Below are 24,707 nucleotides of genomic sequence, written 5' to 3' on the forward strand. Positions count from 1 at the left end.
GCAAAGTGTTGATTCACTGCAAGACATGGAGGTGGTTCAGCCCTATGCAGAGAAATATCTTATGAAGCTGACATTCTATGCAGAAGACGATCCTGCCTTCAATTTAGGTAAATATTGTTTTTTTATGTAAATTGTGAAATAGCCACCAATTTATTATTTTTTGTCAGAGTTATTTCAAACTATTTCATAGTTCCATTCTTTGTTTCATGATTGGGCAGATTTCATGAAGGAAACATACTCCTACTCAACATACACAGTGACAGTGCGACTGACCAATACAGCGGAGAAGCCTCTGACACAGCAGAACCTGCAGTGTGTGGCCCTCAGCATCCCAGACCTCCACTACCGTCTCACAGGCCATCCTTATGCCCCGGGTCTCCTCCACCTTGCCCACCTCCAGACAGACCCTCTACCCCTGGACTATAGCCCTCCAGCTAGACCAACCCTGGATCCCAGAAAGCAGACATGGGACAGAGTCTCTCTGGAACATTCCACTATTCCCCTGACCAATATGTCTCTTCCTGAGGGCCAGTTCCATGGCTCTCAAGGGGATAGCGAGAGCAGCAGTATCACTGACTGGTTCCTCTGTGACGGGTCCTTTGTGCCAGACTTCTCAGGGAAGGAGTGGACCTCTGTGAACTACGGAGGCCTAGAGTTTATAAGGGCTTTCTCCCCAATCAGACAGACTGACGATGCAGCTGATATACTGGGAAGGTGTAATATCACCGATTACACTGCTTACGAGCAGTTTGTCTTCTCTGTCGATGTGGACATCCTCAAGGCAAAAGATCCTTCAGGAACAGAGGAATCTAGTCCTGCCTCCAAAATGTTAGAAGAGAATAGTTTACAAAGAGAGAAAGCTAGTCCCGCCTCCAAAAGGGAAGAGGGGAATAGTTTTGTAAAAGAGGTCACTCGTTTTGACGACAAATGTGAAGAGAGGAATAATTTAGGAATAGAGGACGCTAGTTCCGCCTACAAAGGGAAAGAGGAGAATCGTTTCAGGAGAAAGGCTGTTGGTTCCCCCTACATAAAAAAAAGAGAGGACAAAGTACCTGGATGTACAGAAGCGAGGACCAAACCGAAGACAGGGAAGAAAGATAACTAAATGATCCTTAAGGCCTTAATATGGCCAGACTATGAAAGTTTAGATGTGATTCAAAGTATTTTATGTAGCTTCACTTGCAGAGATGAAAAGGCAAAGCCTCCTACTTCCAAAAAGGCACAATCACTGAATGCATGGTTTCAATGTTTTTACAATAAAACAGAATGACACCTACTCCCTGAATATTTTCTTTATTCTTTTAAGTCAACGTCCAAGGCATCTGTCAGAACAAAACCAGAGGTGACAAAACAATATACAGTACATTCATCAAACTCCAACACATTTTAGAAGCCAAACAACGTAGTTGTATTATCAGCAGAAAGACTGCGTTCATACAAACCATCTCCACAGAAAAGGTTTGTAATCCCCTTTAATTAAAGCTAGACTCAGCAAAGTTACTTTGCCACAAACAGCACCGGAGATATTGAGATGAGCGACAGTCACACACAGTATCTGTGCACGGGTTCGCGTCACGCTGTTCACAGCGTGGTAGCCAGGGCACCAAAATAGCTGAGAAGTTGAGCCTCACGCTTCTACGCTTCTTAGTTGTGGAAATTGAACCACTATGTTGTTTACTTTTCTGCTTCATATCGCTGAGTCTACCTTTAAACCAAAACTACATTCTCATTGTCTTTCATCAATTTGTTCTTATCGTACCCTAATGAAAGCTCTTTCCTGATAATTCAACGGGGAAATGGGGAAAAAAAGACAGTTTTGGTTGGTCACTTACAATTCAACTCTTGTTCATCTGTACAAAATCACCCCAGGTGTGGGAGAAGGCACGTTCCTTATCCATTTCATTGAACTGTACTGCTGCTGAGCTTAGCATTTGTTTTCTAAACAATGTTCATAAGTTAAATCAGTCAATGAATTACTCAATTTCATCCATTCATGATTCTACCATTTTTCTTCTCACACAAGAGTTTAAACATTTGTTTACTTATTAATTGTGGTCCGGCATCAGCTTAGCATTTTATTTCAGTTCTTCAATCGCCCATTGCGAAACCGGCAGTGTAAAACCAAAGCCACTTCTTGGCTACAAACTTTCTTCAATATCCAATATGACATGTATTAAATCTATTAGTAATTTGCATTAGCGTTTAAGGTTTGTAGTGAACAATAAGATGAAGATTTTTGCAAATCAATATATTTTTTTATGTGCAGTGTAAACAATAGGGAATGTTCTATATGATTCAAGTCTACTTCTAATCAAAGAATCCAAAAATGGATCTCAATAATAGCCCAATGCTGCTATGCAAACTTAGACATTGACCTGCAACGCATGACTGTTGCTTTGCCTGTGCTTGTAGCTACTTTAAGGTTTAAATAATGTAACAAGCGGTGTCTTTCTATATTTTGCCCCACCAACAGGGATGTGGCCACACTTTGTCCTACTGCAGCCATCTACAGCTCTACCATTACCACTTCTCTTCATGGGAGCTATGTAGCCGCAGCACGCACAAACAAGCCTCTTGTGGCATATGATGTAGTCTCTGGACTGTACGACCACTGGCATCAACTAAACATCCTTACATTCCATCCGCAACGCTCATAGAACGTTGGGCAGATAGAGGGAGCAGAGTAGCATATTCTGGCCCAGCGCGGGGAAGCGTCTGAAGGCCTCCCAGGCGTCTGAAAAGATGTTGTACTTGAGGAATACGCGGTGCTCCAGGCTGGTGGGCAGGCTGACGTCGCGCGACATAATATAGACGCCGTCGTTGTGCAGCGTGCACGTGAGGTTCAGGCCCGACTTGGAGGTGTTGTCCTTCAGGTGGAGCCACTCCCCGGTGGTCACGTTGTAAGACTGCACCGTCAGCATGTCCTCCGTCTGGCTGGCCCGTCGCCCCGGACCCGGCTCCAGCTCGTGGGTGTACCCCCCCACCAGGTAGATGGTATCTTCCACCGAGAGCATCTGCTGCTTACGCACGTGGGCCGAGCAGGAGCGGAACACTGTCCAACTGTCAGAGGTGGGGCAGTAGCGGAGTACGCTGGTATTCCTGTCTAGTAGATACAGAGAGAAAAAAAAACAGCATTTGTTAAAATAATTTAAGAACCAGTTGATATTTTGTCAAATGAACAAGCACTATTTGTGTAGCCTACAGTTCTTTATGTCTACTGTGTGTATACATTGGGCATTTTAGAAAATGTTCTCACTTCTGCTGGGAATGAAAATCACCCCCACTAACCTCTGGCAGTATATCCTCCCATGACGTAGATCATGCCCTGGCACTCGCAGGCAGAGAACTCTGCCAGGGGGTCGGGTAGTGACGACACACAGGTCCACCAGTCCTGCTCAGGGCTGTAGCACTCCACAGTGCCCTGACACTGGCCTCCCACTGCATACAGCTTCCCTCGTACCGCCAGCAGCTTGAAGTTGGACCTGACCGGAGGAGAGACGGATATACAACAACATTACAGGATGGAGACATACTGTAGCCTATGTAGTTTGCTGGCTCAGCATCAAAACAGATTGAAGATCAAGACTGGGACAGACTGCATAGAGATCTATTCACATAGCTGACCTGTACTGACCTCTTCTGGTTCAGGGGGGCTACCTGGTTCCATTCATTTCTACAGGGGTTGTAGCAGTGTGCCGCTGAGATCTCCTGGCTGGTCATTCTGTACCCACCGACAATGAACAGGTAGTTGTCCAACATGGCTGAGCCGTAGCCTCTCACATTGACCATGTCAGAGGGCAGGTTGTTAGCGAGCGGCTTCCAGCGCTGCTCCACTTCCCCATATCTCAGCATTGACCAGGGCTCGTCCTGGTCTGGTAGGTCCAGAGCCAGACAGGTGAAGAGTCCGATAGCCACCAGAGTGGCCGTGCCTTTCATACGCATCTCTCTAACCTGGTTGCGCAGGGCAGCTGGTAAGTCGCTGAACTCTGGTCTCCGCAGCATCGGGTGGTAGTGACAGCTCATATATCTGAGACAAGCGTTGCGTAGATCATGAGTTCCATATACCTCAGATAGGCTGTATAGTTCCACACAATTCTCTTGTCGAATTTCAGACGAAAGGAGTTTTAGGATAGAGGTGACTTGCAAAAAAGATGCAGTCTCAATCAGGTCTTCCAGGGTCTCGTTGACTACTTTCACTTTGGAGGTGTTGATAAACTCCAGGACCAGCTCGAGCCCTGGCACACTCAGCCCCTGCAGTTGCACTGAATCCTCTCTGGACTCGCGCATCCCAGAGCTGTACAGTGCACGGAAGTAGTCACTTTTTTCTATCAACTTGCCTTTGTTGACGTTGTACGTTTTGTCATCCATGACAATTACGATTATTTGTTCGGATGACATGTTTAGTGGTTGGGTTAGCTTGATAATGTTGTCAAGTGATCTGTTTTGTTGACTGTCCTCTTCCGGCCTCGATCTGTTAATGACTGCCTGTCAGTTTACATTTCTCAGGCGCAGGGGTGGTCTGCAACTCTATTCGCACCGCAGTCACCAGGCCTATATATGGTCATGTTCAGCCCATACGTCTGGATGATGCCTGGATCATTTCAACTCAGTTATGAGTGTGCTAGCTAGCTAGCAAGAGGCTAAGAGTGACTTGGAAATCTAGCTAGCCTCTTTATCTTTCAAAAACAGCGGGTATTATCTCGACGTACATCCAAAGAAGATGTTTTGCTGGACCATGTGGTAATTTTTAAGATTTATATACTGGATAACACACTTTCTTTGCATTGTCGAGATAATCTGCAGAAAGCTGCAGTTGGTTTTTGAGGAGAAATTGGCCAGCATATTTCCTGTTTTGATCCTGTGGGTTGCGTCACTTGCTTGCTCAACCGGAAACCACTGCTTTCTTCTTCGTGTAAAGACAATGCCATGCAGATGGTACAAGATGTGTTGCTGCCACCAGCTGGCTTGGGGTATACTCTACCTGCACTCGACAGGTGCAAGCCTCCCGTAGTGTATGTTCCAATATTTTGCTTCACCAACTTTTCAGGGAACCAGGTACATTAAAACCAACAGTTTCCAACTATCAACAACATAAACTTGCAATGAAGTAAGACAGTGTATAGGGCGGCAGGTAGCTAGTGGTTAGAGCGTTGGACTAGTAACCGGAAGGTTGCAAGATCGAATCCCCGAGCTGACAAGTACAAAATCTGTTGTTCTGCCCCTAAACAAGGCAGTTAACCCACTGTTCCTAAGCCGTCATTGTAAATTCGAATTTGTTCTTAACTGACTTGCCTAGTTAAATAAAGATTAAATAAATAAAATATATCCTCTGTGGCACCTGACACACAGCTCATCTAGCCTCCAACCTCAGGCTGAGCCTACCCAACAGGGACATGTTTAATGGGGGTTGATGTAGGACACAGTATTTTACTGTTAACATAATGGCTATATGGACTGGAGGCAAGCATGGTGCATTACTGCCACCCAGTGATGAAATATGTAACTGTTTTGCACTTCGCTGAGTAGGCCTTTTGGAGTACCAATTATATATATTTGAATCACAATTTAACAGTAGAGTAGTAGGAAGCTGAATCTGATACTTTTGTTTGTCATGACTATTTTGCAGCTCGATTTTTCTCTTTCTCAGGGGCACCTGTAAGTGGAACAGCAGGTTTTGGGGAGAGTTAAAACAGAGAGACTTTCTGCATTCACCCTTCTGCTCTGTGGAAAAAACACTCATTGAGGGAGTACAAGTCTAGATAATGGCTGATAGCGCTCTTCAAGAATGCAGATGGCCATGTATAGGGGCAGGCAGCGTGTGTGTGTGTGTGTGTGTGTGTGTGTGTGTGTGTGTGTGTGTGTGTGTGTGTGTGTGTGTGTGTGTGTGTGTGTGTGTGTGTGTGTGTGTGTGTGTGTGTGTGTGTGTGTGTGTGTGTGTGTGTGTGTTGGTAGGAGGGGGGATGGGTGATGACACGACACTATGGCAGACCCCACTACTTAGACTGGGACTAACAGCAGATATTCACCCCTGCAACGGGTCTACCCTATATGGGACCTATGAGCTGGACTGTCAGGTGTCCATACGTTGTAGACACTGCCCCAGAACTGTGGTTTGCTGCACCTCTACAGACAACCATCTGGCACCTCCTTCCCATGCACCATACCATAGAAATTGTATTCCTATGGCATACATGTTTCCAGGGCGAAACTGCCTAAATAGGTTCTGGTTAAGGTTGCAAAGAGAGGGTATATTACTGGTAACTTTCGAAGTTTACCAGTAAACTACCAGAATTTTGGTAAATTTCAAGGATTTTATGTCATTTATCAAAAGACATCTCGTGGCCCTTTTGGGTACTTCAGATTATCACAGGCGTCTAATTATATCAAGACCTCTGTGTGGCCTTATCACATGTAAAATATATAAAATAATAAAATAAGAGGATTTTTACCATAAACGTAGTCAATACCATTGGTCTTTATATAAGTGTTTCAGCACAAAATATGCTTTATATATATTTTTTACACACTTTCATTTATTTTACTATGTCAATATATCTGTGTTGTTAATGTTTTGCCACCAAACTGGTGGCAGTTGTGAAAAAAGTCAATAGTTGAAAGAGTTGCAGAGTTAAAAAAAATGATGCCTAGTATTTCCCTAGTCATTTTGTATTCTACTTCATTGATGTCTCATCTTGCATCTGGCACAACTTCTCTTGAGAATCAGGATAGGCCTACAACTGGTTTAGTGTGGTTGTTAGCTGACAAGTCAGCAGCTCAGTATCTTCCTGGTGCTTCATTTAAAGTGGTGCGCGGTGCCAGGGTCTGCTGCTTGACCCAATGCTTAACTCATCTGTCTGCCTATTTAGCCTCCCCATTTTAACCAACATTCACCCCATTCCATGTTATTAGACTGCTGTAAGATTTTTTAATGTTCGCCTAATCATTTATGGAAATAAACGGTAATATATTTTAACAGTGACCACTATTGGTAATAAGTCTATACACAGATGGACCTAATATCAAAACAAATTGTTCTTGCTGTCAATTAGACCGAGGGAAAGTTGGTTTTATATTCACATATTCAGACTTTCATCAGACATTCAACAGATAATCAACAGACAATCAACAGACATTAGTCAAAATCCATTTAAAATTGTAAAAATCAATAACTAATTCATTGATTGTCACAGAAACATAAAAATATATATGGTTTATTCTATAAATGCCTAGCATACTTTTACAATATTTGTTTTGAATAAAAATTCCAGTTTTGATTTGATGGAAATAGATAAAATCTTTCAAATGCAATTTAATGCGGTATAAATCAATAACTAATTCACCGTTTGTCACAGACACATCAAACTTGATATGATTAATTCTATAAATGTCTAGCATACTTTTACAACCTTTGTTTTGAGTAAAAATTCCAGTTTTGACTTGTTGGAAATACATAAAATCTATCAAATGCCATTTAAAACTGTATTAATCAATAACTAATTCACTGTTTGTCACAGAAACATCAAACTAGATATGATTTATTCTATAAATATCTAGCATACTTTTACAACTTTTGTTTTGAGTAAAAATTCCAGTTTTGATTTTATAGAGGGCATGTAGCCTGTCTAGAGGGCGTGTGTGTCACGCCCTGACCATAGAGAGCCATTGATTCTCTATGGTGAAGTGGGTCAGGGCGTGACTGGGGGTGATCTAGTTTATTTATTTCTATGTGGTGTTCTAGTTTATTTTCTATGTTGGTGATTTGTATGATTCCCAATTAGAGGCGGCTGGTAATCGTTGTCTCTAATTGGGGATCATATTTAAGTAGCTGTTTTTCCCACCTGTGTTTGTGGGATATTATTTTGTGTTTTGTGTTGGTGCTTGTGCACCACTTAGTCACGTTTTGTTGTTTCTTTATTTGTTTTGTTCTAAGTTTTCACTTTAATAAATAATGTGGAACTCAACATCCGCTGAGCCTTGGTCCATTGCTATACACGACTGTGACAGTGTGGTAAAAGTTCTAACGAGTCTGTTATACCCTATTAGAAGGTGCCTGGCATAAAATTCTGCATCTTCAGTCATATTAAATTAGCATCCTTCACTCATGCTGCCAAACATACCCTCGTAAAACTGATTATCCTACCGATCCTTGACTTTGGGAATGTCATTTACAAAATAGCCTCCAACACTCTACTCAACAAATTGGATGCAGTGCCATCCGTTTTGTCACCAAAGCCCCATATACTACCCACCACTGGTTGGCTGGCCCTCGCTTCATATTCGTCTCCAAACCCACTGGCTCCAGGTCATCTATAAGTCTTTGCTAGGTAAAGCCCCGCCTTATCTCAGCTCACTGGTCACCATAGCAACACCCACCCATAGCATGCGCTCCAGCAAGTATATTTCACTGGTCACCCCCAAAGCCAATTCCTCTTTTGGCCGCCTTTCCTTCCAGTTCTCTGCTGCCAATGACTGGAACAAATTGCAAAAATCACTGAAGCTGGAGACTCATATCTCCCTCACTAACTTTAAGCACCAGCTGTCAGAGCAGCTCACAGATCACTGCACCTGTACATAGTCCATCTGTAAATAGCTAATCCAACTACCTCTTTCCCAAACTGTCTTATTTTTTTTTGCTCCTTTGCACCCCAGTATCTCTACTTGCACATTCATCTTCTGCACATCTATCACTCCAGTCTCTATCACTCCAGTGTTTAATTGCTAAATTGTAATTATTTTGCCACTATGACCTATTTATTGCCTTACCTCCTTTATCTTACCTAATTTGCACACACTGTATATAGACTTTTTTCTATTGTGTTATTGACTGTTTGTTTTGTTTATTCCTTGTGTAACTCTGTGTTGTTGTTTGTGTCACACTGCTTTGCTTTATCTTGGCCAGGTCGCAGAACTTGTTCTCAACTAGCCTACCTTGTTAAATAAAGGTGAAATATATTATTTTTTTTTTAAACAAAGGTTGTAAAAGTATGCTAGACATATATAGAATAAATCATACCGAGTTAGATTTTTCTGTCATAATCAGTGAAAACGTTATTGATATATATTGGTTTAAATGGCATTTTATAGATGTTATATATTTCTATCAAATCAGAACTGGAATGTTTACTCAAAATTAAAGGTTGTAAAAGTATGCTAGACATTTATAGAATAAATCATACCTAGCTTGATGTCTCTGTGACAAACGTGATTTAGTTAATGATTTATACCGCATTCAATTACATTTTATAGATGTTATGTATCTATCAAATCAGAACTGGAAATGTTTACTCAAAATAAAAGGTTGTAAAAGTATGCTAGACATTTATAGAATAAATCATACCTAGCTTGATGATTCTGTGACAAACGGAGAACTAGTTATTGATTTATACCACTTTAAATAGCATTTTATAGATTTGATGTATGTCTATGAAATTAAAATCGGAATTTGTATTCAAAACAAAGGTTGTAAAAGTATGCTAGACATTTATAGAATAAATCATACCCAGGTTGAGGTTTCTGTGACAAACGTGAATTAGTTATTGATTTATACCACTTTAAATTGCATTTTATAGATTAGATTTTTTTTCTATCAAATCAAAACTGTAATTCTTCCTAAAAAAAAGATTGGAAAAGTATACTAGACATTTATAGAATAAATCATACCTAGTTCGATTTTTCTGTCATAAATCAGTGAAAACGTTATTGATTTGTACCGCTTTAAAAGGCATTTTATAGATGTTATGTATTTCTATCAAATCAGAACTGGAATGTTTACTCAAAGCAAAGGTTGTAAAAGTATACTAGACATTTATAGAATAAATCATACCTAGTCTGAAGATTCTGTCATAATCAGTGAAAACGTTATGGATTTATATATTGGTTTAAAAGGCATTTTATAGATGTTATGTATCTATCAAATCAGAACTGGAATGTTTACTCAAAGCAAAGGTTGTAAAATTATACTAGACATTTATAGAATAAATCATACCTAGTTTGATGATTTTGTGGCAAACGGTGAATTAGTTATTGATTTATACCGCTTTAAATTGCATGTTGTAGATTTGATGTATTTCTATAAAATCAAAACTGAAATATGTATTCAAAACAAAGGTTGTAAAAGCATGCTGGACATTTATAGAATAAATCACATCTAGTTGGATGATTATTTGACAAACGGTTAATTAGTTATTGATTTTTAAATTTGTAAATGGATTTTGGTGAATGTCTGTTGATTGTCTGATGAATGGCTGTTGAATGTCCGAATGTGTGAATATAAAACCAACTTCACCTCGGTATCAATTAGCTGTCTTTTAAGATAACGCAAAGCCCGTGCTTTAGCAGAGTGACGTCGGCCGCGTGCCTCTGACAGGATGGATCTTGAGCGCAGCGTAGCGGAGTGGGTGGAGAGAACCGCGCGCATGCATAACGACGGGGCACCATAACCAAAATCACGCACTGTCATTCATGCGTTTGGTCTTCAACCGAAGCCTTTGACGGACTGTCTTAAAACAAAACGAGGATGAGGGAAGAGTCACGCGGGTTCTGTTTTCTTAATTGTTTTTTATTCATCATCAGTGTCCGGCAATGGGTGTCCGCGAGCAGAAACCTGCGCCCGTGCAATGAGGTAAGAGTGCGCAGCTCGACACGAGCGGCAGTGGCTGTCACACTGTTATTTATAACGCTGTTTTAAACTACATTAAATAAGCAAGCCATGACATTGTCACCAAGTGCGCTGAACGCATAATGTGTAATCATCTTGTACTAGGCTATGTCCCAACCATATTTATCATGTTTATGTTCCGAACGTTATCAAATGGGTCAAGAATTAACATTAAACAGAGGATTATAGGCTACAACCTTCTGCCAATCATTGTTATAAAATACCTATTGGCGTGGAATGGAGTTGAGATATACGATGTTATGGAGGCCTTCTTTGTTTGTGGTGGGATTTAAAATATGTTGGTCGCCTATTCTTCTTATCGGCTTAAATCCTAAGCATGTTGACAAAATATAAGGCTCCATAATATGATGACGCGGCGCACTGAGCCGATCACTTGGCATCCATCCTCGTCCGTGCTGCCTTCCGTCGATGTGCGGGAGTAATATTACCGCTGAGTAAGAGGAAAACAGAGGAGGGAAGGACAGCTGAACAGCAAGGGCCCTGGCACTGCATTATCCGGTTAGATTGATCTGTTATGGCAATGATATCAACTCTCTAAGGAAAATAGCTGCCTGGAAGCCATCTATGTCCCAGCCTTCTCCATATTATTTGATCTGAAAATGATTGAGTGCTGTCAGATTTGTGTCCCAGAGTGTGTGCCATTACACTGCCAGCTCTACACACACACACACACACACACACACACACACACACACACACACACACACACACACACACACACACACACACACACACACACACACACACACACACTGATGGATTCATGGATGATGGATAGGTCACACTGGCACTAAATATCTCCTCTTGTGGCACATGGTCTCCTCTGTATCCATGGTGACCATGATGTGACACAAGGAGACAAATTATGCACATTAACCTCAATACCCTTTTATCTAGCTCCAAATCCACTGCACAAGCCCCATATCCACTACAGTACCAATATTTACCCACCAGCCCCTCCCCAGACTCCATTTGCCTCAGGGGAAAGCAGGTGCATTCCTCTTGAAAGGGGTTGCCATGGGGCATGGTACTAAGGGATTTCTATAGCTACCTCTCATCTAGCTGATATATGGCCTCACCTATTGAGAGTTTGTTATGCGTGTGTGTGTGCCCATGTCCCCAATATTTGTGTGGAAATGGCAGGAACATAACTTATTAGAGCTAAAGAGAGATGATGATCTATACAAAAGAGCTCAGGCTTATCTATACTCCACGCACAGCCGTAAACTGTCTCTCACTCTCTCTCTCTCTCTCTCTCTCCATCCTCAGATTCCCCACCCTCTCTCTCTCCATCCTCAGATTCCTCACCCATCTCTCTCTCTCTGTCTCTCTTTCTCTCTCACTCACTCACTCACTCTCGTTCTCTCGCTCTCTCACACACAAACACAAACACATTTAGCATTAACAGAACCACATACAGTCAGTATATACACACACACTCACCCACTTTGAATGCAAAAATGATTTGGGTGGCAGTGAGCTGTTTGTCGGTGGTCCTGATTGATTGCCATGGCGATGCTGGGTGAACAGAAGGTTTGGGAGGATGGGGGATGGGGATGGAGAGCAACATGATGGTGGAAGTGAAGTGTTGCATGACTGGCTGCAGATAGAATGCTTAGAGACAAACCACCATGGCCTCCAAAACAAGATGGCCATCCAGTCTCTTTATGCCTTTTCTCTGTGGGGATCCTCCCCCTCTCTCTCTCTTTCTCTCTCCCTCTCTCTTTCTCTCTAACTTTCTCTCTCTCTCACACACACACATGCTTGGTTGTGTGGATTAACTGTTTTTCCGGTAGAAGTTATAATGTCATTGACCTGAAGTGACCTGTTCATAACTGGCTTACTACTTAGTAGGAAACAAACAGTAGAACAAATGCACATGGCTGAGACAAAGATGAGCGGTAATAACCCAGAGTATTGACTTAACATACAGCAGAGCCGACCCCAGTCTCTGACTCTGTCATCAGAGCTGCTCAGAGACCATGATGGTGACTCTCTGTTAATTACTAATGGAGCTTTCTTTTCTTCCCATCTGATTTTGTTTTCCTTATCTGCCCAGCCTCACTGATGACAACCTGCTCTACCACTGGCTTTCCATCATACTTGATGTTGGCTGTTTAGTACGCCTATGCAGCTTATTAGATTCATTTGGTGCATGCTGTCTTGAAAAACAACTGCATATGACGAGTGAATGGGTGTTCTGGCACATTGACAAAGAAGTGACAAGGAGGTGTGACTAAAATTAAATCCTTGCAACCTGTTCTGTCACTGCAGATTTAAGTGTGTCTTAGATTGTTTTGTCTACTGGGTCATGTGTGACTGTGTTTTAGGTGAGTGTGTGTAATTATGCTCTAATATGACTACTGTGTGATTGTGAATCTTCCAGACAGACTACTACTATGAGTATACAGAGTGTGACAGTGTAGGGTCTCGATGGAGGGTGGCCATCCCCCACAATCTGGGCACCTGCTCAGCCCTGCCTACTCCCACCAGAGGAACAGACTGCTGTGAGTACTGTGTGTGTGTGCGCGTGTGTGTGCGTGCTCGTGTGTGTGCGTGCGCGTGTGTGTGCGTGCGCGTGTGTGTGCGTGCGCGTGTGTGTGCGTGCGCGTGTGTGCGTGTGTGTGTGTGTATTCACATTTATTTCACCTTTATTTATTCAGGTTTGCCTCATTTAGATAAAAATCTATTTTTCCAGAGAGACCTGTTCAAGATAGCAGTGTACGTTCATGAGAGAGAGAGAGAGAGCGAGAGTACAGTTGAAGTCGAAAAATTTACATACACTTAGGTTGGAGTCATTAAAACTAGTTTTTCAACCACTCCACAAATTTCTTGTTAATAAACTATCGTTTTTGTCAAGACTTCGACCGAGGCAGGCTCTCCTTCCCGTTCGGGTGGCGCTCGGCGGTCGTCGTCACCGGCCTATTAGCTGCCACTGATCCTTTTCTCCCCCTCCCTATGTGTTTATTGGGTTCACCTGTTTTGTATTAGGGTGTAATTAGTTGGGCTTATTAGTCAGCCGGCCCGCACGTTTCTTTGTGCGGGATTGTTTGTTAGTAAGAGTGGTGTTTGTTTCGTTCAACGTGTTTACTGGACTGTGTTCGTTTCCCCCGTGTCTGGGGTTGTTTGAGGAGTACACCCAGTGTGTTAGTAGGGTGGCCTAGTTTCTCCGTGTTCATTAAAGAACATTTGTTATTGCACCTGCTTTTTCCTGCGCTTGACTTCGCACTCCGACACCCAGGCCTTACAGTTTTGGCAAGTCGGTTAGGACATCTACTTTGTGCATGACACAAGTAATTTTTCCAACAATTGTTTACAGACAGATTATTTCACTTATAATTCACTGTATCACAATTCCAGTGGGTCAGAAGTTTACATGCACTAAGTTGACAGTGCCTTGAAACAGCTTGGAAAATTCCAGAAAATGATGTCATGGCTTTAGAAGCTTCTGATAGGCTAATTGACATAATTTGAATCAATTGGAGGTGTACCTGTGGATGTATTTCAAGGCCTACCTTCAAACAGTGCCTCTTTGCTAGACATCATGGGAAAATAAAAAGAAATCAGCCAAGACCTCAGAAAAAAATTGTAGACCTCCACAAGTCTGGTTCATCCTTGGGAGCAATTTCCAAACACCAGAAGGTACCACGTTCATCTGTACAAACCATAGTACGCAAGTATAAACACCATGGGACCACGCTGTACAAACACTAGTACGCAAGTATCAACACCATGGGACCACGCAGCCATCATACAGCTCAGGAAGGAGACGCGTTCTGTCTCCAAGAGATGAACGTAGTTTGGTGCGAAAAGTGCAAATCAATCCAAAAACAACAGCAAAGGACCTTGTGAAGATGCTGGAGGAAACAGGTACAAAAGTTACTATATCCACAGTAAAACAACGAGTCCTATATCGACATAACCTGAAAGGCTGCTCAGCAAGGAAGAAGCCACTGCTCCAAATCCGCCATAAAAAAGCCAGACTACGGTTTGCAACCGCACATGGGGACAAAGATCGTACTTTTTGGAGAAATGTCCTCTGGTCTGATGAAACAAAAATAGAACTGTTTGGCCATAATGACCATTGTTATGTTTGGAGGAAAAAGGGGGAGACTTGCAAGCCGAAGAACACCATCCCAACCGTGAAGCACGGGGGTGGCAGCATCATGTTGTGGGGGTGTTTTGCTGCAGGAGGGACTGGTGCACTTCACAAAATAGATGGCATCATGAGGTAGGAAAATTATGTGGATATATTGAAGCAACATCTCAAAATTCACCCAACTTATTGTGGGAAGCTTGTGGAAGGCTACCCAAAACGTTTGACACAAGTTAAACAATTTAAAGTCAATGCTACCAAATACTAATTGAGTGTATGTAAACTTCTGGCCCACTGGGAATGTGATGAAAGAAATAAAAGCTGAAATAAATAATTCTCTTTACTATTATTCTGACATTTCACATTCTTAAAATAAAGTGGTGATCCTAATTGAATTTTTACTTGGATTAAATGTCAGGAATTGTAAAAACTGAGTTTAAATGTATTTGGCTAAGGTGTATGGAAACCTCCGACTTCAACTGTATGTATACTGTCTAGGTGTGAATGTGTCTGTCACATTGTGTGTGTGTGACCCTCCTCTCTCCCTATCTGTCTGTCTGTCAGCGTTCTCGTGTGCGGCGGGAAAGTTCCTAGAGATGTCCGCTCAGCAATGTACGCCGTGTGCGGCCGGCTCCTATTCGCTGGGCAGTGGGGTGCGTTTCGACCAATGGGACACTATCCCTGCCGGCTTCACCAGCCTGGCCACCTACATGGACCCAGGACCCAGTGGAGAGGAGAGTCAGGCCTGTAACAGGTAACACACATGTCTGTTTTCCTGTCCTTGTGGGGATCAAAAAGTTGATTCACATTCAAAACCCTAACTCTTAACCCTAACCCTAACTCCTAACACCTAACTCCTAACACCTAACCCTAACCCTAACCCTAACCCTACCCTTAACACCTAACTCCTAACTCCTATCCCTAACTCCTAACTCCTAACACCTAACCCTAACCCTAACCCTACCCTTAACACCTAACTCCTAACTCCTATCCCTAACACCTAACACCTAACACCTAACACCCAACTCAAACCCTAACCTTAACACCTAAACCTAATTCTAAGCCTAACACCTAAACCTGATTCTAACCCTTAGCCTCTAACCCTAACCCTAATTGTAACCATAAACATAAAATAGCCTTTGTCCCTGTGGTGAAAATGTTCCTTGTTTTACTATCCTTGTGAGAACTTCTGGTCCCCACAAGAATAGTAAAACCCAAAACACACACACACACACACACACACACACACACACACACACACACACACACACACACACACACACACACACACACACACACACACACACACACACACACACACACACACACACACACACACACTAACTACACATTCAGTCACACACACACTAACTACACATTCAGTCACACACACAAACTCACAGTAGTCCTGTATTCTCTTTCGCTCCGTGTACTGTAGCTCATCGTGGACGCCGCAGGGTGTGTATCTGGAGTCTAGTCGTGATGAGTGCACCGTGTCTCTGGTCTACGCTGTGCATCTGGAGAAGCAGGGCTCTGTCTCCTTCAGCTACCAGTACCCTGACAACAACATATTTTTTGAGTTCTATGTGAGTCTGACTCTCTCCTCCCTGCTGAAGTTTATATCAGTTCATTTATTACCCTTTTTTTTAGCTGGTTGACGTACGTAGAGATGAAAAGTGGGTCTGTTTTGCGGTAGCAGGGAAGACTTTAATTGTACATTAATATATTTTTGTACATCAATGGCTTTACATCAATGGCTTTACATCAAAAGATGTGGGCAATTGAGTGCTTCTTGTGGTGAGGAGAATCAGCTGCTGATTGAAAGCGAGAGAATCATGTGATGCAATATTCTGAGTGGTTACCGTGGTGACGCGTGTTCAGGTCCAGAACGAGCAGTGTCAGGAGATGGCCCAGACAGACGATCAGAAGTGGATCAAACTCACCACCAACGGAGAGTGGGACACACACACGGTGAGGAGGAAGGCAGTGTGTGTGATACGTGTGTGTTATATGATTGGTGTGTATGATGTGTGTAACATAATCTGTGTGCAACATATTGTGTGACATGTGACTCAGGTGAATCTGAAGTCTGGCACTAACATACTGTACTGGAGGACGACAGGGATCCTGGTCGGAGGGAAGATGGTTAAACCAGTGTTGCTCAGGAACATCCAGATTGAGGGTAAAGACCGCTCGTACCCGTACTCCCTATCTTCACACTCACCTATATTCTCTCTCCCATTCTGCATGCCTCTGTAATGTGGTTGGTCAAGGCAGTGTAGTATCACAGGTTCTCACCCACTCCAGAACTCACCCTTCTTAGATCTAGGAAATGAGACCACAGAGACGACAGCCGAATCTACATCTTAATGAATTAATGTGTCTCTGTCTAGGTGTTGCCTACACCTCGGAGTGTTTCCCGTGCCGACCAGGCTGGTTTAGCTCCGCCCCTGGCTCCTCCTCCTGCCAGCCCTGCCCCAGGAACACATCGTCTAACAAGGGAGCCGCCTCCTGTACTCCCTGCCCCGACACACAGTACTCACGTATGTGCTAGACACACACACACACACACACACACACACACACACACACACACACACACACACACACACATTGAAATGTATCAGTAGATACCAGTTCAAATATCCACTGTCTCCCTCTCTCTCTTTCACTCTTTCCCTCAGATGAAGGATGGTCACAGTGTAAGGAGAGGCCTCCGTGTTCAGAGAAGGATTACTTTCAGATCCACACAGCCTGCGACAGCGAGGGAAAGGTAAGTCACACACACATATAGTGTGCATATAGAGAGAGAAGGCTGTGGTCACATACATTAGATTACAATACATAAGACATCCTGTGTATAGTATCTCTATGGTTGTGATGTAACTGCTGTGGTTGCCGTGGTGACAGACGCAGGTGATGTACCGGTGGGTGGAGCCGAGGATCTGTGAGGAGAATGTGACAGGCGCTGTGGCACTGCCCCCTACAGGGGAGAGAGAGGCCTGCCCTCCCTGTAACCCTGGTTACTACAACACCAACGACTCCACCTGCTTCCCCTGTCCTCCTGGAACACACTCTGACGGCACCTCAGGTACACGCACACACACACACACACACACAGACACATACTATATATATATATACGTAAACAGTGCACATACACACACTTACAGTACACACACACACGCCACTCACATCTGTATTGCTGTATATTGAAATGTGTTGTTGACGGTTGTGTGTGTCTGTCCCAGTGTGTGAGGAGTGTCCTGCGGGGACAGAGCCAGTACTGGGGTATGAGTATAAATGGTGGAACGTCCTCCCTTCCAACATGAAGACTTCCTGCTTCAACGTGGGCAACTCCAAATGTGACGATATGAACGGTGAGACAGAAACATGTCTCGGGTGATTAGGGTCAAGAGATATGTGATATGTATGTAGTAGTACACATGGGTGAATAGTAAATATGTCTAATATAGACATCCTGCTGGGTATGTAATAACTCTGTGTCTCTCTGACTAATGGGATCATAGATGTCTGTGTTACAGATATGTGGTGTCCCTCAGATTGTTATTATTTGTAATTTTTTTACCTTTATTTAACTAGGCAAGTCAGTTAAGAACAAAATCTTATTTACAATGACGGCCTCCCGGGGAACAGTGGGTTAACTGCGTAGTTTAGGGGCAGAACGACATATTTTTACCTTGTCAACTCGGGGATTCGATCCAGCAACCTTTTGGTAACTGGCCCAACGCTCTAACAACTAGGCTACCTGCCGCCCCTGTAAGGAATATAGATGTGTGTTTAATAGAATGTGTAATCACAGTAATATGTTGTTGTTCAGGCTGGGAGGTGGCAGGGGATCACATACGCAGCGGTGCTGGAGGCTCGGATAACGATTACCTCATCCTGAACCTGCATGTTCCTGGCTTCAAGTTAGTCTTGGCTTGACTGTGTATTATTGTTAGAGCTCTCAGGTTTTTCCTGGTTAGGTCATGTGGTCAGAATGAACACATGGCTATGATTATTGTGAAATATCATTTTTTATTGGCCCTGTGTGTGGGTGTGTGTGTGTGTTCTGTCAGGTTACCCACATCACTTGCTGGGATGACCGGGACTGAGTTTGGCCGGATCACCTTCGTCTTCGAGACAATCTGCTCTGCCGACTGTGAGCTTTACTTCATGATGGTGTGTGTCGGACCACTCACATCTGCACGAGTGTGTGTCTAGGATCTCAGGGAAATGTTACTGGCAATATCAACAGTGTATTAGCCAGAAAATCAATATTACCCAACCCAACATAGCCAGTATGACATAGCCAATACATGAGTGACCTACTTTCATACTGCTATTGGATAAATACATATCAATATCTATGTTTGCTAGTAAAGCCATATAAAGCAGAACAGGGTTCCCCAACTGGCGGCCCGCGGCCCCCCAAGTTTTCTGAGCCCAAAGAAATAATACAAAATGTAATTGTTGGACATAAAACACTGTAAAAACAACAGCAAATCAGCTACAAGTGATTTTAGTTTTGGAAATCGGTTCCCAAGTATTCCCACATATAATAGAGAGATATATGTGATCGTATACAAATGTAGGCAAGGTTTGAAGTTATTATGTTTTAGTCAAATATTATGTTTGGGCTTCTTGCTGTCAATCCGCTCAAGAGAACATCAGCCCGCGGCTGAATCTAGTTGGTAATCCCTGCAGTAGACTTAGTTAAAACAACCCATGTATCCAAATGAAACCAAAGTATATTTGAACAAACACAACCGATCACAGTACACAATTTACACAACTAAATCAGAGTAAAGCAGTGAGATTTCAGATAAACCAGTCACTGTGTAAATTGTAAACTAGAATGATCCGCTGCCATATAAACCCTGTGTGTGTGTCGCCCCCTGCAGGATGTGAACAGGAAGAGCACCACGGTGGTGGAATCATGGGAGGGCAGTAAGGAGAGACAGAGTTACACACACATCATGACCAGGAACGCATCCATATCATACACTTGGGCCTTCCAGAGGACCAATCAGGCTCAGGACGTGAGTACACACACACTTGCACAAAACACACACACATACACTCTCTCACACACACACACACACACACAGTGACACTACACACACACACATACTACACAGACACACTTACATACTGCACTATAATATATTGACGTGGGTGTATCTAGGTGCGGCGGTACATCAGTGACGTGGTGATACTCTACTCGGTGAGCGTGACAAACGTCCAGGATGGCGTGGCATCTGCGTGCCGGGCCTGCGCCCTCCTATCCCAGAGTTCTCAGCGGTCTGGGTCGTGTATTCCATGCCCAGCTGGGTTCTACATTGACAGAGACACCAACCGGTGCCAGGAGTGCCCCCCCAACACATACCTGTCTGGTCACCACACATATGGAGAAGACGCGTGTTTGCCCTGTGGCCCCGGGAGTAAGAGCAACAAGGTATTATATTAAACACAAACACACAACTCATATCATCACACAACCATAAGTCACAACCTTACAAACTAACCTTACGTAACCATTATAATCATTAGAACCACTTTATAACATTAAATCCTCATAACCTAATCTAAACTCTCAGGGCCATACTTATATGAGTTTTACTCTCATCCAGATCAACAGTTTTAGCATTGGTACTATCATGTGTGTATCATGTGAGCCGCTATTTGTTCGATGTGTGTTGACTTGACGCTACTGTGCCCCCTCCTAGGAGCACTCTCGTTGCTATAGCGACTGCTCCTTCAGTCACACAGAGCACAACCGTACCCTGACCTTTGACCTGAGCTCTCTGAGCACCGTGGCCTCGCTCACCATCGGCCCCAGCTTCACCTCTAAAGGCACAAAGTATCTCCACGTCTTCAATGTCAGCCTGTGTGGACACCAGGTAACACATGCACGCACGCACACACACACACATTCATGCACGCACACATCAGCTTGTATGGACATTAGATAACACACACATACCTCAGGGTTGTCTTTGTGTGTTCTGTTTCAGGGGAAGATGGCAGCTGTCTGCACAGATAATGTCACCGATCTCGCCAACAAGGACATGGGGAGTGATTCCACCCAGTTCGTCAACTCAGTGGACAGCTTCATCTGTCAATCAACCATCATTCCTGCGGATGGGCGGGGCTTCAGGATGGCTCTGGCATCCCAGTCTATCAGTCTGGCTGATACCTTCCTCGGTGAGATTGCAATAGAATAGTGCCTTCATAATGATTATAGTACAGTGCCACAACCACTAGTAGTAATATATCCAGAGCACAAAGTATACGCTTGATCTAAAAACGGATTTATTTTCAACCATTTCATTTGAAAGTTGTTTTCTCCATCTCTTTCCGTCTCTCTCTCAGGAGCGACAGTGGACAGTGATTTAGACGGAATAAACGCCAGACCAGAACTCTTCTCTGACAACTCAAAAGGCATTCCAGACATCAACTTCTTCTACAGGTAGGCCAGCGTAGAGCTAGATGCCATAGAACAGCATTCATAGTTGAATGGTTCCAGTGAAGATCAGTCATTGTGGTTGAAAGTGGGTTGAAAATGTGTTTTTTGTACACTGCTGCTACGCACTGTCTATTATCTATGCATAGTCACTTTACCCACACCTACATGTACAAATTACCTCGACTAACCTGTACCCACGCACATTGACCCTGTATATAGTCTCATTATTTTATTGTTACTTTGTATGTTTTTTAACTTTAGTTTATTCAGTAAATATTTTCTTCACGCTTTCTTGAACTTCATTGGTGGTCAAGGGCTTGTAATTAAGCATTTCACATTAAGGTCTACACCTGTTGTATTCGGCGCATGTGACAAATAGAATTTGATTTGTGTGTTTGTGTTTGACTCTCTCTATCTCAGGTCTACTCAGGCGACTGGATCCTGTGAGCGTGGTCGGAGTGCGGTCATGACAATACGTTGCAACCCAGAGAAGACGGACCGCGGGCAACTCACAGTGCCCAGGTACACACACCTGTCTGACTGTCTGCTCAACATCACCTGTCTGACTGTCTGCGCAACATCACCTGTCTGACTGTCTGCGCAACATCACCTGTCTGACTGTCTGCTCAACATCACCTGTCTGACTGTCTGCTCAACATCACCTGTCTGACTGTCTGCTCAACATCACCTGTCTGACTGTCTGCTCAACATCACCTGTCTGACTGTCTGCTCAACATCTGAGCTGAAAACGTTTGTGTATTATTTGTGTATGAATTTTCATTAGCTCCTTCTTCATTTCTACTGTGTGCATGTGTGTGTGCAGTGCGTGCCCTGCAGGTACGTGTGACGGCTGTACGTTTCACTTCCTGTGGGAGAGTGGGAGCGCCTGTCCCGGCTGCACCCAGGATGACTATCACCAGATAGAGGGAGCCTGCAAGGGAGGGGTCCAGGTAACCTACACTCCCTCTGTTCCCTCTCTCTTCATCTCCTTTTACACACTCATGCTACTCTTACTTTCACCTCTTGGTATTTCAATTGAACCTACTTTCTCTCTTTCTCTCCTTCTCTACTCTCTCTCCATCACTTCCCCCCTCCTTCCCTCTCTCTCTTTCTCTCCTTCTCTACTCTCTCTCCATCACTTCCCCCCTCCTTCCCTCTCTCTCTCTCTCTTTCTCTCCTTCTCTACTCTCTCTCCATCACTTCCCCCCTCCTTCCCTCTCTCTCTCTCTCTTTCTCTCCTTCTCTACTCTCTCTCCATCCCTTCCCCCCTCCTTCCCTCTCACCTCTCTCTCTCTTTCTCTCCTTCTCTACTCTCTCCATCACTTCCCCCCCTCCTTCCCTCTCACCTCTCTCTCTCTTTCTCTCCTTCTCTACTCTCTCTCCATCACTTCCCCCTCCTTCCCTCTCTCTCTCTCCTTCTCTACTCTCTCTCCATCACTTCCCCCCTCCTTCCCTCTCACCTCTCTCTCTTTCTCTCCTTCTCTACTCTCTCTCCATCACTTCCCCCCTCCTTCCCTCTCACCTCTCTCTCTCTTTCTCTCCTTCTCTACTCTCTCTCCATCACTTCCCCCCTCCTTCCCTCTCACCTCTCTCTCTCTTTCTCTCTGTAGGTGACTCTGTCTGTGTGGAATGAGCCAAAGCTGTGCACCAAAGGCATGTCCCTGCCAGCTAAGAGCTCTGTCCCATGCGAGGCCATCGCTCTATGGTTAAAGGTTGGGGTAGGGGGTGGGGCCTTCTTAGCTGTGCTGCTCGTCTCTCTCACCTTCTATTTCTGGAAGAAGAACAAGAGGTGATTGACTGACACCTGTTAATCAAATAACCATCCCAGCCATATTCCAGGGCTGTCCAACCCTGTTCCTGGAGAGCTACCCTTCTGTAGGTTTTCACTCCAACCCCAGTTGTAACCAACCTGATTCAGCTTTTCAACCAGCTAATTATTAGAATCAGGTGCGCTAGATGAGGGATGGAGTGAAAACCTACAGGACAGTAGCTCTCCAAGAACAGGGTTGAACAGCCCTGCCATAGGCTGTAGTACAACGCTCCTGACTCCTGCATCTCTGTGTCCTATGTGTTTCTGTGTCACTATGGCGCCCCATGTCAGGCTGGAGTATAAGTATTCTCGGCTGGTGATGTCAGCCAATAAGGAGTGTGAGCTGCCGGTGGCGGATAGCTGTGCCCTGGCCGAGGGGGAGGAGCTTGAGGATGACGTGGTCTACTCCCACAAACCCTCACTGCTCGGCAAGCTCAGGGCCATCGCCAACAAGGTACCTGTGTGTGTGTGTGTGTGTGTGTGTGTGTGTGTGTGTGTGTGTGTGTATGTGTGTGTGTGTGTGTGTGTGTGTGTGTGTTAACCCTGTGTGTATAACCGTGTGTGTGTGTTAACCCTGTGTGTATCTCTATCCTTCAGCAGAGGGAGGGAGACAGCAGTGAGTCGGTACAGCTGAAGTCATCCCAGTCTGAGAGATGGGTCTGGGGGTAACGATGAGCAAGAAAGAAGGAAGAGAGGAAAGAAGAGAGAAAGGAAGGAAGAAGAGAGGAAGGAAAAAGGGAGCGAGAGAAAGGGAAAGAGAAAGAAGGAAGAAAGAAGAGAGGAAGGAAGAAAGAAGAGAGGAAGGGAGAAAGGGAGAGAGAAAGAAGAGAGAATTGGTAGGGTTGGCACTGTGTTCCACTCCTCTTCATGTCTCCTGGGCTCTGCTTATTCCTGAGGACTCCATCGTGGCTCCAGTCACTCCAGTTTTCTCTGCAAAGGTACTTACATTTACATTTAAGTCATTTAGCAGACGCTCTTATCCAGAGCGACTTACAAATTGGTGCATTCACCTTATGATATCCAGTGGAACAACCACTTTACAATAGTGCATCTAACTCTTTTAAGGGGGGGGTGGGGGGGGGGGGGGTTAGAAGGATTACTTTCTCCTATCCTAGGTATTCCTTAAAGAGGTGGGGTTTCAGGTGTCTCCGGAAGGTGGTGATTGACTCCGCTGACCTGGCGTCGTGAGGGAGTTTGTTCCACCATTGGGGTGCCAGAGCAGCGAACAGTTTTGACTGGGCTGAGCGGGAACTGTACTTCCTCAGAGGTAGGGAGGCGAGCAGGCCAGAGGTGGATGAACGCAGTGCCCTTGTTTGGGTGTAGGGCCTGATCAGAGCCTGAAGGTACGGAGGTGCATACTTGTTCCCATGATTCTGACTGAAACTGGAAAGTGGTTTGGCTCCCCACCCTAGACCCCACCACACAGGGAAACACAACCCTGCTTATTGCTATGGATATTATAGGGCTGCAAATGAAAGGAACTGTCACTGTTTTTGTATTTTTTGTATTGTCATTTGGAGTTTATCTGTACAGTCATGTCTAAAGTATTTATAATTATTAATGTTGGTATGATTCATCTTTATTAAATGCTCACTTGGCTTTGGGCCCGTGTTTGTATTTGTGTGCAGTTCTGTTAGGCTACACATTATTA

The 24,707-nt window shown here is 44.0% G+C and overlaps 2 protein-coding genes across 3 annotated transcripts; one reads left to right on the forward strand and one right to left on the reverse strand.

The window, feature by feature from the left end:
- Positions 1–1,277: 1,277 nt before the first annotated feature.
- Positions 1,278–4,933, reverse strand: LOC139566105 (kelch-like protein 42). Its single transcript, XM_071387028.1, has 3 exons — positions 3,635–4,933; positions 3,289–3,482; positions 1,278–3,103 (listed from the first exon to the last, which is right to left on the reverse strand). Exons 1-3 carry the CDS (start codon positions 4,396–4,398, stop codon positions 2,652–2,654), a joined length of 1,410 nt encoding a protein of 469 aa, XP_071243129.1. The 5' UTR covers positions 4,399–4,933; the 3' UTR covers positions 1,278–2,651.
- A 5,457-nt stretch (positions 4,934–10,390) lies between these two features.
- Positions 10,391–24,660, forward strand: LOC139566103 (endosome/lysosome-associated apoptosis and autophagy regulator family member 2-like). 2 transcript variants are annotated; one of them, XM_071387026.1, is made up of 23 exons: positions 10,391–10,621; positions 13,065–13,185; positions 15,339–15,528; positions 16,213–16,360; positions 16,656–16,745; positions 16,851–16,956; positions 17,168–17,317; positions 17,459–17,547; positions 17,685–17,865; positions 18,026–18,154; positions 18,616–18,706; positions 18,857–18,959; positions 19,682–19,819; positions 19,966–20,235; positions 20,507–20,680; positions 20,795–20,984; positions 21,153–21,249; positions 21,667–21,768; positions 22,070–22,196; positions 22,857–23,035; positions 23,348–23,510; positions 23,654–23,994; positions 24,199–24,660. In XM_071387026.1, the coding sequence occupies exons 1-22, from the start codon at positions 10,517–10,519 to the stop codon at positions 23,723–23,725; spliced, it is 3,015 nt and encodes a 1,004-aa protein (XP_071243127.1). In that variant the 5' UTR covers positions 10,391–10,516; the 3' UTR covers positions 23,726–23,994; positions 24,199–24,660. The 2 variants fall into 2 exon arrangements, with proteins under 2 accessions (XP_071243127.1, XP_071243128.1); XM_071387027.1 differs by lacking the exon at positions 13,065–13,185 and having other exon boundaries at positions 10,512–10,621.
- Positions 24,661–24,707: the final 47 nt, after the last annotated feature.

This window comes from Salvelinus alpinus, chromosome 37 (genome assembly GCF_045679555.1).
Source record: "Salvelinus alpinus chromosome 37, SLU_Salpinus.1, whole genome shotgun sequence".
In the NCBI taxonomy this organism is placed as follows: Eukaryota; Metazoa; Chordata; class Actinopteri; order Salmoniformes; family Salmonidae; genus Salvelinus; species Salvelinus alpinus.

Excerpts from the sequence above, each read along its gene's own strand:
- LOC139566103 (XM_071387026.1), top strand. The coding sequence starts at position 10,517 with ATGAGGGAAGAGTCACGCGGGTTCTGTTTTCTTAATTGTTTTTTATTC. Across the intron at positions 13,186-15,338 it reads CACCAGAGGAACAGACTGCT|CGTTCTCGTGTGCGGCGGGA; the intron begins GTGAGTACTGTG and ends TCTGTCTGTCAG. Across the intron at positions 20,236-20,506 it reads CCGGGAGTAAGAGCAACAAG|GAGCACTCTCGTTGCTATAG; the intron begins GTATTATATTAA and ends GCCCCCTCCTAG.
- LOC139566105 (XM_071387028.1), bottom strand. The coding sequence starts at position 4,398 with ATGTCATCCGAACAAATAATCGTAATTGTCATGGATGACAAAACGTAC. Across the intron at positions 3,483-3,634 it reads GCCCCCCTGAACCAGAAGAG|GTCCAACTTCAAGCTGCTGG; the intron begins GTCAGTACAGGT and ends TCCTCCGGTCAG. Across the intron at positions 3,104-3,288 it reads GGGAGGATATACTGCCAGAG|ACAGGAATACCAGCGTACTC; the intron begins GTTAGTGGGGGT and ends TGTATCTACTAG.